This window comes from Echinops telfairi, unplaced genomic scaffold (assembly GCF_000313985.2).
Source record: "Echinops telfairi isolate 266 unplaced genomic scaffold, ASM31398v2 ScPeMD7_655;HRSCAF=1070, whole genome shotgun sequence".
Taxonomy (NCBI): domain Eukaryota; kingdom Metazoa; phylum Chordata; class Mammalia; order Afrosoricida; family Tenrecidae; genus Echinops; species Echinops telfairi.
Window position 1 is genome coordinate 32,136,741 of NW_022104553.1, and position 15,558 is coordinate 32,152,298.

The 15,558-nt window shown below is 53.9% G+C and overlaps 1 protein-coding gene across 1 annotated transcript in view; it reads right to left on the minus strand.

Moving 5' to 3' along the window:
• RYR1 (ryanodine receptor 1) overlaps positions 1-15,558 on the minus strand; it is a 138,629-nt gene that overhangs the window by 59,208 nt on the left and 63,863 nt on the right. Inside the window, exons 45-63 of the mRNA XM_045292707.1 lie at positions 15,445-15,553; positions 14,284-14,404; positions 14,040-14,209; positions 12,805-13,025; positions 12,622-12,712; positions 11,509-11,649; positions 10,954-11,117; positions 10,784-10,862; positions 10,487-10,576; positions 9,989-10,129; positions 9,717-9,791; positions 9,520-9,595; positions 9,083-9,206; positions 8,781-8,896; positions 4,377-4,444; positions 4,163-4,284; positions 3,679-3,728; positions 3,071-3,131; positions 2,695-2,933 (exon numbers count right to left, since the gene is read on the minus strand). Of these exons, the coding sequence (XP_045148642.1) occupies positions 2,695-2,933; positions 3,071-3,131; positions 3,679-3,728; positions 4,163-4,284; positions 4,377-4,444; positions 8,781-8,896; positions 9,083-9,206; positions 9,520-9,595; positions 9,717-9,791; positions 9,989-10,129; positions 10,487-10,576; positions 10,784-10,862; positions 10,954-11,117; positions 11,509-11,649; positions 12,622-12,712; positions 12,805-13,025; positions 14,040-14,209; positions 14,284-14,404; positions 15,445-15,553 (2,258 nt within the window). The remainder of the gene's footprint in view (positions 1-2,694; positions 2,934-3,070; positions 3,132-3,678; positions 3,729-4,162; positions 4,285-4,376; positions 4,445-8,780; positions 8,897-9,082; positions 9,207-9,519; positions 9,596-9,716; positions 9,792-9,988; positions 10,130-10,486; positions 10,577-10,783; positions 10,863-10,953; positions 11,118-11,508; positions 11,650-12,621; positions 12,713-12,804; positions 13,026-14,039; positions 14,210-14,283; positions 14,405-15,444; positions 15,554-15,558) is intronic.

Below are 15,558 nucleotides of genomic sequence, written 5' to 3' on the forward strand. Positions count from 1 at the left end.
GTGGATCTCTTTGATGAAAGTGTGGGCACGTGGATCTCTTTGATGAAAGTGTGGGCACGTGGATCTCTTTGATGAATGTGTTGGATGCTCGTTCCAGGAAAAGGTGAATCAACATGCGATGCCAACAACAGTCTTAAGCTACCCACTTCCTGCCTTACCCTCAGAAGGCCAGGTACAGAGCCTCATGAACCCCACAAGCGTCACGAAACAAAAGAGAGGGAGAGAGGAGGCAGGTCTAGATCCAAGGGACTACAGAGCTAATGACCAAAGGCAGGGTGAGGACCCTGACTCGAATCTGAACGGGGAAGAACACGCTGTGTGGAGAATGAAGGACATTTCCATATGGTCCGGTTACTGGACCACACCTGTATCAGCCGCTATAACCCTGAAACGAGAAGTAGACAGTGTCTGGCCACCACTACCACTACTACTGCTTTGTGAGAGATCACGTGAGAAGGCGGCCATGTGGGACCAAAGTCAGAATCATAAAGAAGGTTTCCTTATTTCCCACCTGTGGGACACTAACGGGAATAGGAGGAGGGCTCGATTCCCTAACTGGTCACACAGGGAGTCTGGAAAGCCGGCGTTCCGGGGTAGGGAAGCCTCCACTGTGGTAAGTTAGAGCTACAGTCCAGGTACATTATCCTGCGTTAAATATTCCCGGGGAGGGTGGGGTGGAAAGGGGAAACCGATGACAAGGATCTACAGATAACCTCCTCCATGGGGGATGGACAACAGAAAAGCGGGTGAAGGGAGACGCCGGACAGGGTAAGATATGACAAAACAATAATAATTTATAAATTATCAAGGGTTTATGAGGGAGGGGGGAGTGGAAAGGGGAAAAATGAGGAGCTGATACCAAGGGCTCAAGTAGAAAGTAAATGTTTTGAGAATGATGAGGGAAACAAATGTACAAATGTGCTTGACACAATGGATGTATATGTGGATTATGATAAGAGTTGTATGAGCCCCCAGAAAAATGATTTTTAAAAAAGAATTCCCATAAAAAATAATAAAACAATGTGACTCACCCCCCCTCCCAAAATCTTTTCTATAAATTCTCTCCTTTGTAGCTATGTGGCCTTAAAGTGAGCACCTGGTTGATTCTGTCTCCCTATAGAAGCAGACACCACCCTTTTGCTCTCTCTTCCCATGACACCCAGCCCCCCTTGTACCGTCCCCCAATGCAGGCGTTAGGTTTCCTCACCTGTGAGCTCAGGGACCTTAATGCAGATACCACCCACCTTGTGACTTAGGTAACTACTGAATATGCTTGCCTATAAAGAGCCCAAGATAGTCAAGGCTCCTCTTACTTCCCCCAGGTCTCCAACACCTTCCATTCCACGCGGCCCATCAAGAGGGGCCGAGGCGAGGTTTCGAAAGAGGGTCTGCATTCAGAGACACAGTGACCTCCGACATGGCCCCCTCCAGGTCCCCGCAGTGGATCAGCTCCTACGGCCTTTCTCCCTGCCTCTTCCTGACCTTCCCACGCGCCCCGCCCCCCTCCTGTGGCTCTTAGGAGTGCCGCTGGACACAGCCCGCTGGTGTCTCCTGTGGCCCTGATCTGACCAACAGTCCACTGGATCACGGCATCCGGACGTGGGGCACACACGCCGTATGTGTCACATGCCAGCACACACATCATGGTCCTTCAGTGCTGGCTTTTTCTTGGAGCATCGAGGCAAGCAACATGTGACTTGACACAGAGCCTCCCAGGACAAAGATGACCTTCTTAGCCTCCATGCAGCTACGTAAGGCCCCGGACCAAGTTCTTCTCAGGGGGTCACGTTACAGGATTGAGTGAGGGCACTGGTGGTTCAGAGGTCGGCTTCTTTCCTTTCTTCCACACAAAACAGGGCTCCGTTCCCGGCCGATGGATTTCGCACACAGCCACCACTTACATGCCCACGAGGACCTGCGTGTCCTCATGCTGCTGAGCTTGTCTCCACAAAGCTTCCAGACTAAGGCAGACTAGGAAGGAAGGCCTGCTGGTCTACTTCTGAAAATCAGCCAAGGAACACCCTGTGGGTCACAACACTTTTGGTCCACAAGCAATCACGGGGGTGGTGCAGGACTGGGCAGCATTTCCCCCAGCTGCCACCAGGGGTCTCTGGGTGGCGGGGTGTAAGCCGGGTCGTCATTGGCCTCTGTCACTAACAGGATCTCCGGCTTTGATGGCTAGAATGAGGATGCCAATGGTGAGCCAACTTAGCCCAGGCGGAAACAGGCAATATTTCAGAGGTGGCTGAGTAACCAGACAGCAGGATTTGAAGACTTGTGCCACTGTGGATTATTATTCTTTGAGAAAGAAAAGGAACTTCTATGTGGTGGAAGCTACAGTGGTTTGGAGTCTTCTGTTCGAAGCTGCTGGACTTACCCTGAATCAACTCACTCTGCCACCCGTGAGGGGTGGAGCCCCGGTGGCACAGTGCTTACACATTGGGCTGCTAACCTCATGGTCAGCGGTTCAAAACTATCACCCACTTCTTGGGAGAAAGATGAGGCTTTCTACTCTCATACAGAGCTACTGTCTCAGAAACCCACAAGGGCAGTTCTACCCCATCCTATAGGGTTGCTGTGAGTCGGAACCGATTCCATGGTGGTGAGTTTGGCCCCCTGTGAGTCTGCTGCAGCAGTATGACCTAGGTGAATCCCGCCCTCCGGCCCCCCGTCCTTGGGACCCAGCATCCTTACAGATGACGTCGTCTCCGAACTGGTGCTGGGCGATGTGCTGGAAGAGGGTGGTGAGGACGGGCAGCAGGGCCACGGTGGTGTAGGTCAGGTTCTGGCCCACACCCTTCACCTGGGTGCGCGCCTGCGACACCTTGCCCAGCCGGAGGTTCTCCACCATCTTCTCAATGTCCTCAGACGCGCTCTCGAAGAAGGAGCGCAGGCCGGCCTTGACGATCTCGGGGCCCGACTTCATCACCGTCCTAGGACAGAAGGGGGGTGGGGGGGCCCCCGCTCAGGGCTAGAGATTCAGAGTCTTGACTTCAGAGAGGTGAGGAGAACAGGCCCCAAGGGGAGGCTGGGGTTCGCTGGGAGCGGACCCCACGGCCCAGAGCCCGACCTGGCATCCAGGGATCGAGCCAGGATGTGCAGGCAGTTGACCACGGCGGGGGCATCGGTCCCTGGGAGAGAAGACAGGCAGGGTGAGGGGAGGGCCAGCAACTCGGACTCGCTCCCTGCATCACCACCCAACCTTCCTCCCTGCGACAACTCTGAAATGTCGCTGGCTCCATCGGGAGAGCGAATGCTGCAGAAACAGACTCTTTACAGGTAGAAAACCGCTTTCTCCCCAGGCTGTATCAAGAAAGACCCTGCGGTGAGCCGCCCAGTACATAACCCACTACACCACTCGGGCTCCTTGCACAAGGTTCCCGCAATTCCAGGCGCTCCCCATCCTGGATTGACCCCCTGCCTGGCCTTTCCCGGTCCGCCTGCACATCTCTCATGCCAGCCCTGTGGTCATCCCTGTCCCAGGATGACTGTCTCTCCTGTGGCCAGGGAGCTTCCCAGGCAGGGCCAGGGAACGCTCAGGCTACTGTCTCCAGATTGTCGGAGCCAACGGAAGTGGAAAGTTGGACTAAAGGGAGGAACCTGGGAAATATTTCTTCTGGGCGGGGACGGCACTGAGAAGAAGAGAGGAATGAAGGTTTGGGGGCGCGAGGGACTCACCGAAGAGAGAGACTCGGTGTCGGACAAGAGCAGCGAGTTTGCAGAAGAGGCTGAAGGGAGAGAAAGGGGTTGGGGAGACCACAGAGACCAGAACAGAAGGGACACGGTGGGAGCAGGCAGGACATGGAGGAAGAGAAGAATCAGACAGGAGGAGACGGGCAGAGAAGTGAGCACGCTGGAACGTCATGGAGATGCTCTACGATCACCGATCATCTATCACCAGGACTTCCAGCAGGGTGAGCCACTCACCCCGGTTTGTCTGAGACGTTTTAGCACTGGAAGCCCCCACCCCTGGAAAGCCCCTCAGATCCAGGCAAACCAGGGCACTGGTCACTCTGGCCCTTGAATCATTTCTGTACATGAAGAGGCCAGTGCCAGCCCTGTCCTCCACCCCTATCCCCGCAGGGCCCTTGAGGCTCAAGGTCAGGGTAAGGACAATTCTGTGAGGTCAGGGGGCTGGGTCAGAGGTCACAGGCTGGCCCACCTGGTGATCATTTCCTTCTCCTTGTTGGAGGCATGGCCACCACTGCCCAGCAGCTTGGCCGGGGTGGACAGGAAATAGAGACAGTGATTGGTGAAGTACTGGTTAATCAAGGGAAGCAGGATCTGGTGGGGAGAGGAGATAAGGGCACTGGGTGAAGCGTGTAGAGAGCCCACCCCGTCCCCCAGTCCCCTCCCTTTCTGAGCCAACCTCTCACCTTGGCAAAGAACTTAATTTCCTGTTCATGGGGGGATTTTTCCACTCGCCCACTGCTGACCACCGCCTCTGGTGGAAGAAGAAAGGCAAGGATTATGGTAGGGGTGGGTGGTGGGTGGGGTGTCCAGCCTGGGGAAGCTAAGGGGTTTTGAAGGGAAGAGACTTGGGGGAAGCATTCAACAATGATGGAAGATAAATTCTTGGTGTGAAGTCACCTTTTAGCTTTGAAATAAGTCTCTCTCTCCTACTTTCCATCCGAGCCTCCTTGACCCCTTGAGCAAACCTTTCCTGAGGCTGGGAATGCAGAGGGAGGGCAGACCAGGATGAAGGAAGTCCCAGTAGCAGTCTCCTCTTTAATCACAACAAAGCCCCTTCTTTCTGAAGCTCAGTAGCCAGCACTTGGTAAAATTGGAACCAATTAATGAATGAACCAAATGAAACAAGAAGTTGATGTATACAGCCTCGGATTAACTTTAAAACAGAAGTCAACTTTACTTCAAAACAAAGCAAAACTCAAACTCACTCGCCATTGAGTTAATCCCGACTCACGGCGATCGTGTGGGACCGGGCAGAACTGACTGTGGGTTTCCAAGACCGTAAGTCTTCGTTATTGTTGTTGTGAAGTGCCATTCAATCAGCTTCGACTCATGTATAACAGAATGAAGCATTGCCCGGTCCCACACCATCCTCACATTTATTCTTATGTTTGAGCCCGTTGTTGTAGCCACTGTGCTAATCCATCTCATCAAAGGCCTTCTTTTTCACTGCCCCTCCACTTTACCAAACATGATGTCTTCCTCCAGGATTGGCCTCTCCTGAGAACATATCCACAGAAGGTGAGACGAAGTCTCGCCATCCTGGCCTCTAAGCAGCACTCTGGCTGTACTTCTTCCACCACAGGTCTGTTTGTCCTTTAGGCAGTCCGTGGTACTTTCAGTCTTTATCGTCAGGACCACAATTCAAACACATCGATTCTTCGGTCTTCCTTATGCAATGTCCAACTTTCGCATGCATACGAAGAAACTGAAGATATCTCGGTCCTTAGAGTAGCATTCTTGCTTTTCAACACTTCGAGGAGCTCTTGTGCAGCAGTTGGACCGACTGCAATGTCATTTGACCTCTTGACTGCTGCTTCCATGAGCATTGCTTGTGTATCCAAGATAAAAGATGGAACCCTTGACAACTTCAATCTTTTCTCTGTTTATCATGTTGCCTGTTGGTCCAGTTGGGAGGATTGTGGTCTTTACATTGAGTTGCAACCCATGCTGTAGGCTACAATCCTTGGTCTTCATCAGCAAGTACTTAAAGTCTTCTTCACCTTCAGTTAGGTTGTATCATCTGCATATCCCAGGTGGTTAATAAGCCTTCCTCCCATCCTGATACCACACTCTTCTTCCTATGATCCAGCTTCTCTGATCATTTGCTCAGCATACAGATTGAATAAATACAATGCGTGCCTGAGGTAGTTAGTTTATTGTGCCAACCTGGCCGATAAACACAGGTGGGGTTCATTGAAGGGCGGAGGGATAAATGGCTCAGTGAGCCTCGCCTTTTGAGTTCTCAGGTCTCTTGCTTTGTGGTGGTCGGATCAGGGTGCAGCTGCCTTAGCCAGTTCCCTGCTTCAGCTAACAAGGCTCATTTCCTGCAAGACATCCTGAGGAGAAGCCACATGGACCTACCCCGATGCAGTCCTGGGTGCTGGAGCAGCCGTGTGGAGACCCTGCCAGCGCTGAGATGATTACACATTCACTGACTCGGCTTTCCTCCTGCAGTCGGCGTCATTGCATCTGCTTTGTGAGATGGAGGAGGACTTTGTGGATTGGTGTTGGACATATGGGTTAATGTTGGACTTGTGGGCTTGGGCAGCACTGGGTTGGGATGTTTGCTTGATGCGCACTTAACCTTTATATAAAACTCTCTCTTAGACATGAGTTTCTGTGGATTTGTTTCTCTAAAGTACCCAGACTAATACAATGCCTTACCTGATTTTAAACCAAGCAGTAATCTCTTGTTCTGTTGGCACAACCGCCTTTTGATCCACGTACAGGTTCCACACGAGCACAGTGAAGTGTTCTGGAATTCCCATTCTTCCCAACAAGGCTATTCAGAGTTAGTTATGATCCGCACAGTAGAATGCCTTTGCATAGTCAGTCAAACACAAGCACACACCTTTCTGGTGCTCTCTGCTTTCAGCTAAGATCCATTTGACATCAGTAATGATGTCCCCTTGGTCCACGACCTCCTTTGAACCCCGCCTGAATTTCTGGCAGCTCCCTGTCAGTGTACTGCTGCAATGCTGTTGGGTGATATTTAGCAAAGCTTTACTTGCATGCGATACCAATGGTATTGTTCTATAATTTAAGCATTCTGTTGGGTCACCTTTCTTTGGCATTTGTATAAATGTGGATTTTTTGGCCTCCTCGGTCAGTTACCCAAAGTAGCTGTCTTCCAAAGTCCCTGGCATAGATGAATGAGTGTTTCTAGTGCCTCATCAGGTTGCTGAAACATTTCAATTAGCATTCCATGAATTCTTGGAGCCCTGTTTTTAGCTAATGCTTTCAGTGAAACTTGAATTTATTCTTTTGTTGTTGTTGAATTTATTCTTTCAGTACCATTGGTTCTTGCTCACATGGGACCACCTGAAATGGTGGAGTAGTGGCTAGTTCTTTTTGATACAGCGACTCTGTGTATTCTTTCCATCTTCTTTGGATGCTTCCTACATGGTTCAATATTTTGCTCATGGGATCTTTCAAGATTGCCACTTTGGCTTGCATTTTTTCCCCTTGAGTTCTTTCGATTTAAGATCGGCTGGTGTTTGGTTTGCTAACTCTAGTTCTTTGTGCATCTCATTATAATAATTTGTTTTCTTGAACTGTCATTTGAAATGTTCGGTTCGGCTCTTTGACTTCACAACGTCTTCTTTTTGCCTCAGAGACTCTATGATTACGAGCAAGTTTCAGAGTCTCTTCTGACACCCACGGTGATCTCATCTCTCTTTCCTGGCATTGTAAAGACCTTTTGCTGTCTTCACGAAGGACGTTCTTGACATTCTCCCCGCTCATCTGCCACTAGTGTTTAACACAGCCAACCTGTTGTTGAGATGTACTTGAAATCTGGGTGGGATAGACTCAAGGTTTTATTTTGGTTTGGGTGGACTTACTTTCACCTTATTCAACTTCAACCTGAACTACTTAGGAGTTCCAAAGTTGACCCTCACCTAGTTTTAGTTGCTGATATTGAGCTTTTTCTATAATCTCTTTCCATAGAGGTAGCCTACTTGGTTTCTGTGTATTTCATCTGGAGAAATCCACCTTTTGTGTTGCCGAGAAAGGTATTTGTGATGAAAAAGTCGTTGGTCCTTCAAAGTTCTACCCTAGAATCTTCAGCTATTGCCACGACCATATTTCCCAACTACTGCTCTTTCCCCTTTGTGGCTCACAAATGAATCCCAGTCACGAATCATTATCACCGCATCTTGATTGCATGTTCGATCAATTCATAGAATGTTTCAATGTCTGCATCATTAGCTTTGGTGGTTGGTCCATATATGAATAGTAGTTGTATTCATTGGATTTCCTTGCAAGCAAATAGACCATATCCTATCACGGACATCATTGAACTTCCAAGATAGAAGTCCTGTTTGGCAAGGAACGCGACACCATTCCTCTCCTTTGTGTCACTCCTACTATAGTAAACCATATGATTTTCTGATTCAACATGGCCAATACCAGTCCGCTTCAGCTCATCATCACTTAGAATACCGACCTTCATGTGTTCCGTTTCATTTGTGGCAACGTTGAATTTTCCAAGATTCATACACTCCAAGTTCCAATGACTAATTGATATTACTCTTTTACAGGAGGAGAAAGCCACCTCTTTCTCCTTCGGAGTGGCTGGTGAACTCAAACTGCTGACCTTGCAGTTTATCAAGCTCACGGCCCTCCTCCATCTTGCTGGAAATAAAAAAGTCTTCCCCATGGCCTACAAAGCACTGCCTGTTGTTCTTGAGCCCCAACGGAGCTAACTCTCCTGCTTCAGCCTCTGCACTGGCCATCTTTCCCCCAGAGAGCAGCATACCCCACCCCCCATCTCCTAGGTCCTGTGCTGGGGGGGGGGGGTGTCTCCCGCCTTCCCACACTCTTTACCCTGGCTCCACTTGTCTTCTCCCTGCAAACCTAGCCACCTGCTTGCACTAATGGATGGCGTCAGCTGTCTGGAGTACCCAGGGAGATACACTCTTCAAGGGTAAGGCCCTTGTCTTGCTCACTGCTGTGTGTCCTGGGCATCCAGAACGGTGCCCCGCCCCCAGGGGATGCTCCGTAAATCCATGATGAAGAGAGTGGAGGAGGGGAGAAGGAAGGAACCCTTGGGAATCTTCCCAGGGGACATTGGAACCCTCATGTACCCAGGTGGGCAATGAACTCTTGGGAAATGTCCATCCAACGGAGCAGCTGCTGTAGGAAGCCAAAGGCGAACCGCTTCTCAATGGAGGATGTGTCCAGCTCCATGTCCTTAAGGCCTCTGCGCGGGAAAAGTCAGCCCGGATTCAGGCCCCGCCCCAGTCCCACCTACGGCCAGTCCCCCACCGCCCCGCCTCTGCTCTGCTCCCCAGGCCATCCCTCTGTTAGCCTCTTCCCCTCTGGCCCCGCCTCCCCCAGCTCCGGCCCATTTCCCATGCTCCAGGCCCCTCAGCTCGTAAACCCGTGCCTGGTAACGGCGAAGCCATTCATCTGCAGGAACTTCAGCAGCTCCTGGGCCTTCTCCCGATCTCGAGCCTTCTCCTTGGCAGTCAGCGTGTCGTAGGGGACCAGCAGGGGGTGGGTCCCGCCGCCTGGGTCAGCAGAGAGCAGAAAGCAGGGAGCTGGAGGGGCTCCGATGGCGCACTCCCTGAAGGGGTCCCTGCAGCTGAGGTGGTGCACCGTTATACAAATCCCCACTGAACCTGCCCCCCTGCTAGCTGTGTATGAGCCCCATCACCTCTTTCCCGCAAGCCTCCGCTGCCACTCGCTATCATTAGGCCTAGGTCTAGGGTTCGGGGAAGTTCAAAGTCTCACAGTGGTGACGTGGCCCCTGTGCCTGCGGAACCTGGGTCTCCGGGTCTGTGGAAAAGGGTGGGGGCTGTTCTCGTGGGGTGGGTGTCTCACCCTTGGCTTCCAGCTCCTGCTTCTTCTTCCTCCCCCACGTGTTATGGTAATTTTCCGCCAACTGTTCCGCCATGGCCTGGGGGCAGGTGCGCAGAGTCAAAGGCCAGATTCTCGGAGGGGATTCCCGTCCCTCTCCCCTTCCCCCCCCCCACGCCCACCCGCCCTCTGGCCCCCACTTAAAGGGCCAGAGGCTTCACCTGCAGCTCCCGGGACAGGGTAACTCCGCTCAGGTCCGGGGGCTGGGGGTTGTAGCCTTCGCGGGGGTCGTAGGTCTGGGAGGACGAGGAGGAGGAGATGGGGGGCTGGATGGGTTGGACCCATTTCTACGCTCTAGACCCCGGCCAGGCCCTCTCCAATCCCAGCTCCCTCAGCCTTCTCCGGTGCCCTCCCCCACCCCTCAGTTTTTCACCTCCCCCTCCGGATCCCGTCCCCGCCCCGTCCTGACCGCCCTCCCCCGCCCCCCCTCCACCTGGGCAGTCTGTGATATCTTCCGTGTTTTTTTCTTCTCCGTCTTTTCTTCCTCGCCCTCCCTGGCCTTCTCTACTGTCCATTCCCAGGCAATCATAGCCTTCAAGGACTCCTTAATGGGCCAACGGTAAATCTCTTTGTCCTGGGGTGGGGTGGGGTGGGGGAGGGGGGGTTAGTTAATGCAGTCGGCGAGAAGGAGGTGCGACAAGGAGAGACATCATTCCCGGATGGATCCTGAGAGCAGGAGGGGACGCTTGCCGCACCCCTAGGGCTCTAACTCTGGTCCCTAACCCAGGTCTCCCTAACCCGCATGTAAAAGCCTCCTAAACCAGCTGTCACCGTCCTGTTTTACGTCTGGATCGCTGAGGCTGGCACTAGGTGCCTGGTGTCCTGAGAAGGAGGTAACCAAGTCTGAGGGGAGCCGATGTCCATGGATGGGCAGCCCTGATCCCCAGGTCCCCTGCCTTCCTCCTCCCCAAGCGCCCCCCCTCTGGGTCACCTTCTCCGAGAAGGTCTTGTAGGGCCTCAGCATGTGGTGGGTCTTCAGCTCCTCATGGATGTTCTCCCCATAGGACCAGTTGTTCTGGACCTGGAGGGGGTGGGGTGGGGTGAGAGCAGGCCAGGCCAGGATTGGGGGAGGGGTGCGCAGCAGTCGGGGGAGACGGGTGGGGCCCAGGCTGAGGGTCCCAGGGAAAGTGAAGGGTCTTGGGAAGACTGGGAATCATGAGCCAAGTTGGGGTCCCGGGGAAATCCTGGGTGTAGTTCTCAGGACGGCCGGTAGGGGCGCGGGGCCCACCTTGTCGAAGGCCCACTTCTCGTGGGTATACTCCGCGTACTTGTTAATGAAGGAGTCCAGCTTCTCAGGGATGATCACGCTGTAAGGAGGCGGCGAGGGAGGAGTCAGCAGTCTCACCACGCCCCGTCCCCGCCCCGCCCCACCTTCCTTTCCCAGCCCCCAGGCCTTACTTCAGGGTCTCCACAGGCCGGGGATCGAAGTTGCCTTCCGCGTCCACCGTGGCCTTTTTCTCGGCCTTAGAGGAGTAGGAGGCGTCCACGTAGTCCGGGGGCAGGGCCCCCGCGATGGCGCACAGACAAGGCATGGCCATTCGGTAGAGCTCGGAGTCATACTTCTGCAGAGGCCAGAGAGGAGGGGACGTCACTGCAGACACGGAGGTCACCCCAACATCTTGAACCCACACCCTCCAGCTGTCAACCCTCCTCTCTGAACCCCAACAACTGAACTGTGCACCCCCTCCCTGGAGCTCAAACATCACTCTCACTAGGACTGTCAGCCTCCCACCCCCACCCAAAGTACCCCTCTTGTGAGTGATGGCCCATCTCTGGGCAGGTCCTCCTGCACAGCCCCCAGAGAGGAGCCTCACCCCAATGGTCCTCCAAGATCTAAACCTGCCTCGTTGCCTAGAACACCCAGACTTGGGGGTTTCATCTTTAACCTCCAAATTCAGACTCCCAACCCCTCCATCCATGTCCCTTTTGGGGGTTCCCCTGGGCAGCCCAGACCTTATGGGCCAAGGAATCAAAGATGCCCCAGAAGAGTTTCCGAGTGAGGTGCAGCTCTTCCTCCGAGGTGACCCCAAAGTTGGCCCAGCCCGTGGGAAGACAGTAGTACTTCCAGCAGCGCTCATAGTGGTTCGTGAGAAGCTGGCCGAGAGCGAGAGAGGCACAAGTGAACGAGGTGGCGGGGAGGGCAGGCCAGCGATGAGGCGGGGTGGGGGAGACTACGGGGGATATGGCAGTGCTTTCAGATGAGAAAGGAGGTATGGTTTATGCAAATTACAGATTAATAAGGAAAGACATATAATGAGGAGTGGTACTGCAAGTTGAGCATTGTAATTTAAAGCCTAAGGACCCTCGGATGGGGCAGTGAGCTGCTAACCACAAGGTCATCAGTTCAAACCCACTAGTCACTCTGCAGGAGAAAGATGAGGCTGTCTGGGCCCATAAGATTCAAAGCCTCAGGAAAACTAGGGGGCGGTTCTACACTGCCCTGTGACAGCAGGTTTTTAAATTTCAGGGCAGGGGCACTAAGTCAGAGCTGGATGTGGCTGCTGTCGCCTTACACTAATAAGCAGGATGGTAATGAGCCTGGGTGAGACAAGGTGCAAAGGGACAGATGGAGGGATCTGTCCTTATGCAAATGAGTGTGCCAAAGAAAACAGAAGCCCTATTGGTGTGCTGGGTTACTACTTTGGACTGCTACCCACTACATCGGCAGTTCCAACCCCTCTGCTGCTCCGAGGCAGGAAGACATACAGACTGACCGTCTTACAACCCACAGGGGCAGTTCCACTCTGCCCTCTAGCGTCACCGTGAGTCCAAATTGACTGGCTGCCTGAGAGTTTCCCTGTGGTCCAGGCCTGGGGATGAACCTGCTGAGTGGGAAAAGTGGTGTGCCCCATGGAAAAATATGCTCATTGAGGTGGGGCTGGCTCACTGGTAGGTCAGTTAAATGTAACTGATGTAAAAAACACACCATGTGCCAGGAATCCTAGCGTGTGCAAAGGTGAATCAAAAATGCTAATGAGGTCGTGTGTGTGTGTATGTGTGTGTGTGTGCCCAGAATTTGAGGGTGGGGACTAGGGAACTAGCTCACGGCTGCGGACGGGCCCTCACCTTGAGCGGCATCTTGGCGAACTCATTGAGGATGGGCACGTCGAAGACCAGCCGCCGCAGCAGGTGCTGCAGCATGGACGGGCGGATGTACCTGCGGGGGCGCACACAGGGCGGTGGGCGCGGGCTCTGGGGCGGCCTCTCCCAGCCCCCAGGGACAGTGCACACCCCCAGGGCGTGCCGCACCTGCAGAGCGCCATCAGGCAGTCCTCGATGACGTCGCGCTGCGCCTTGGTGAGCGAGCGGCCGCGGGACAGGCGGTACACGGTGTGAAGCATGGAGTCCACCATGATGGCGCGGTGCTCCGTGCCGGCGAACAGAGGCGCGCACTTGGTGATGAGCGGCAGCACCGCTAGGCAGAGGTAGCGGTTCAGCGCCAGCGCCATCTCCGTGGTGCTGAAAGTGGCCTGGGGCACGGAGCACAGGGTGGGGCCATCTATCAGCTGCCTGTTAGCATCCCTAGGGCTGTCCTGGTGACGCTGTCGGGTAAGCATTGGACTGCTAACCATAAAGTCAGAGGTTCAAATCTACCAGCCGCTCTGTGGGAGAAAGATGAAGCTGGCTCTTCCTGTCAAGGGTTTTAGAAGCCCTACGCAGGGCCACTGGGGGCTGGAATCGACTCAGTGGGTCCAGTCTTGATTTTTGTTTTAATGTCCCTTTTACCCACTGAATTAGGTCCCTTGCCTCTCCCCAATATGTGTTGTAAATTCTAACCTCTCTGACTGTGGTTCTAATCCAATCTGGGAATGGGCTGTCTTTGGTATGCTAATGAGGCTGGAGGTGTGTAAACTATATCTTGAGTCCATCTCTTTTGAGATATAAAAGATAAACTATGCTTGACACAATGGATGGGTGGATGGATGGTGATCAGAATAGTACCAGCCCCCAAGACAATGATTTTTTTAAAAAGATTAAATCAGAGAGCTAGGAAGCTGGGGGAAGGGGAAGGGAGGTGCCAAGCACAGGAGGTGCTCCCAGAACAGAAGCTCAAAGGAGACAGGGACCTCCCCGCCCCAGAGGTGACAGGGAGAGACAGACTTTCCCCAGAGACAACATCCTGGTTTCTGACTTCCAGCCTCCTACTCTGCTCAGGAAGCCCGGATGACAGAGTGGGTTACACGTTGGGCTGTAAGCACAAGGCCAACATCTCAAAACTACCAGCCACATCATGGGAGGAAAATGAGGTTTTCGGCTCCTTTAAAGATGGGCAGTCTCAGAAACCTACGGAGGCAGCTCTACTCTGTCCTTTAGGCTCACCGTGAGTCAGAATCGACCCATTGCGCTTCTCTTGATGTCGGGGGTTACAATCTATACACAAGATCTTGGATCAAATGGGTGTGTTATTGCTACCATCCACAGGGCCCATCTCCTGTCCCCCTCTGGAGGCCAGGGAGGTTGCCAGGCTGGGTAGGGTTGCTCACCGTGTCCAGCGAGGCGGCTGCCCTCATGTCCGGCAGAAAGCCCACGTCCAGGACATGCAGTAAGAAGTCCTGGCTCTCGATGCCATACACGCGGTCCAGGAAGAGCACGATGGACGCCTTGTGGTCTGGCACGAAGGAGGCTGACATCTTTGGTTGTACCAGAGCCCCATCTATGGGCAGGGTGGGCAGAGAGTCAGGGGTGCTCTCCCGAACCCCACCTACCTCCCCCTAGGCCCCTCCGCACCTTTGCCCAGGGTGGGGATCTGCAGTGGGAGGCTGATGATGCCCACAAGGTCATCCAGGGGCACAAGAGAGCGCAGGATGGCGCGGATCCGCAGGGCCTCGCCTTTGCCGGCTTGGATCAGCTGGATGGGGTGGGTGGGCAGGTTATCGGGTGCCCCACGTCATCACTGCTATATCCCACCCATCCTGCCCTCCTTCTCTTGGGATGCCAAAATTCCAGGCCAGGCTTGAAACCATGGGCCCTTCTCACAGCCGGGAAATCCCCCTCCGGAAGGCATCTTCCTTCAGACCTCTCTGCTGCGTCAGCCCACTGTTCTTGCAAAGATCCTTCCAACAAAGGGGGCTTGTCAGACACCAGGGGGTCTTACATCAGAGGGGGGCGGTCGCTGTCTTTTGTGAAAACATCTTAGTCTCCAAAGAGATCTGATCAGACAGCTTCCTGAATCATTCCTACACACACACACACACACACACAGCTCTGTCTGAAACTGGTGCCGCCTCTTTCCCAGCAGCTCAGAGGTAACTACAATCAACTTTGGGGCCCTTGAAGTTTTCAGACAGCACTAGAGAGGCTACTGGAGTCCTGCTGGTGGAGTGGCTTAGGACAGGCTGCTAAGAGCCAGGTGGGTCTTGCAGGCCCACTAGTTGCTCCCTGTGAGAAAACCTTCGAAACTCAGAGGGGCAGTTCTACCCTGTCCTATGGGGTCGCTGTGAGTCGGAATCAACACAACGGTAGTGAGTTTGGTCTGGTTCGGATGGTCTCCTGGCTCTACACGATGGGCTGCTAACCGCAAGGTCAGCAGTTCCAACCTGCCACCTGGGAGAGAGAGGAAGCTGTCTCCTCTGGTAAAGGTTTGCAGTCTGGTCTGAGAAACCCACGGGGGTGAGGTGGGGGGTGGTTTCCTACCCTGACCTATAGGTTGTGGATGATAAGGAGGGGGCTCAAGGGAGACCCCTCCGGTTAAAAGGAGCTGTTACTTGTGCTCAGCTGCCTCCTCTGGGCTGTCAAGGCCTGGTGGCGGGTCTGGAGACCTGGCGGGGAGGGGACGGGGGCTAACGCTGTCTGGATGACTGGCCCTAGCCCTGCGGTGAACTCTTAGTTGGCAGTGGGACAGAGCACACGCTTGTCCTCCGCCCAGCTGCCCAGGCCTCCAGGGCTCACGTGCATCTCCGGCGCGCAGCGTCCCAGCAGGTCGATCAAGGCGGCGTAGAAGGACATGATGGCGTGTCCCAGGTGCACCCGGTTTTCCTCCGGGGGCTCCTCCCCGAAGCTGCG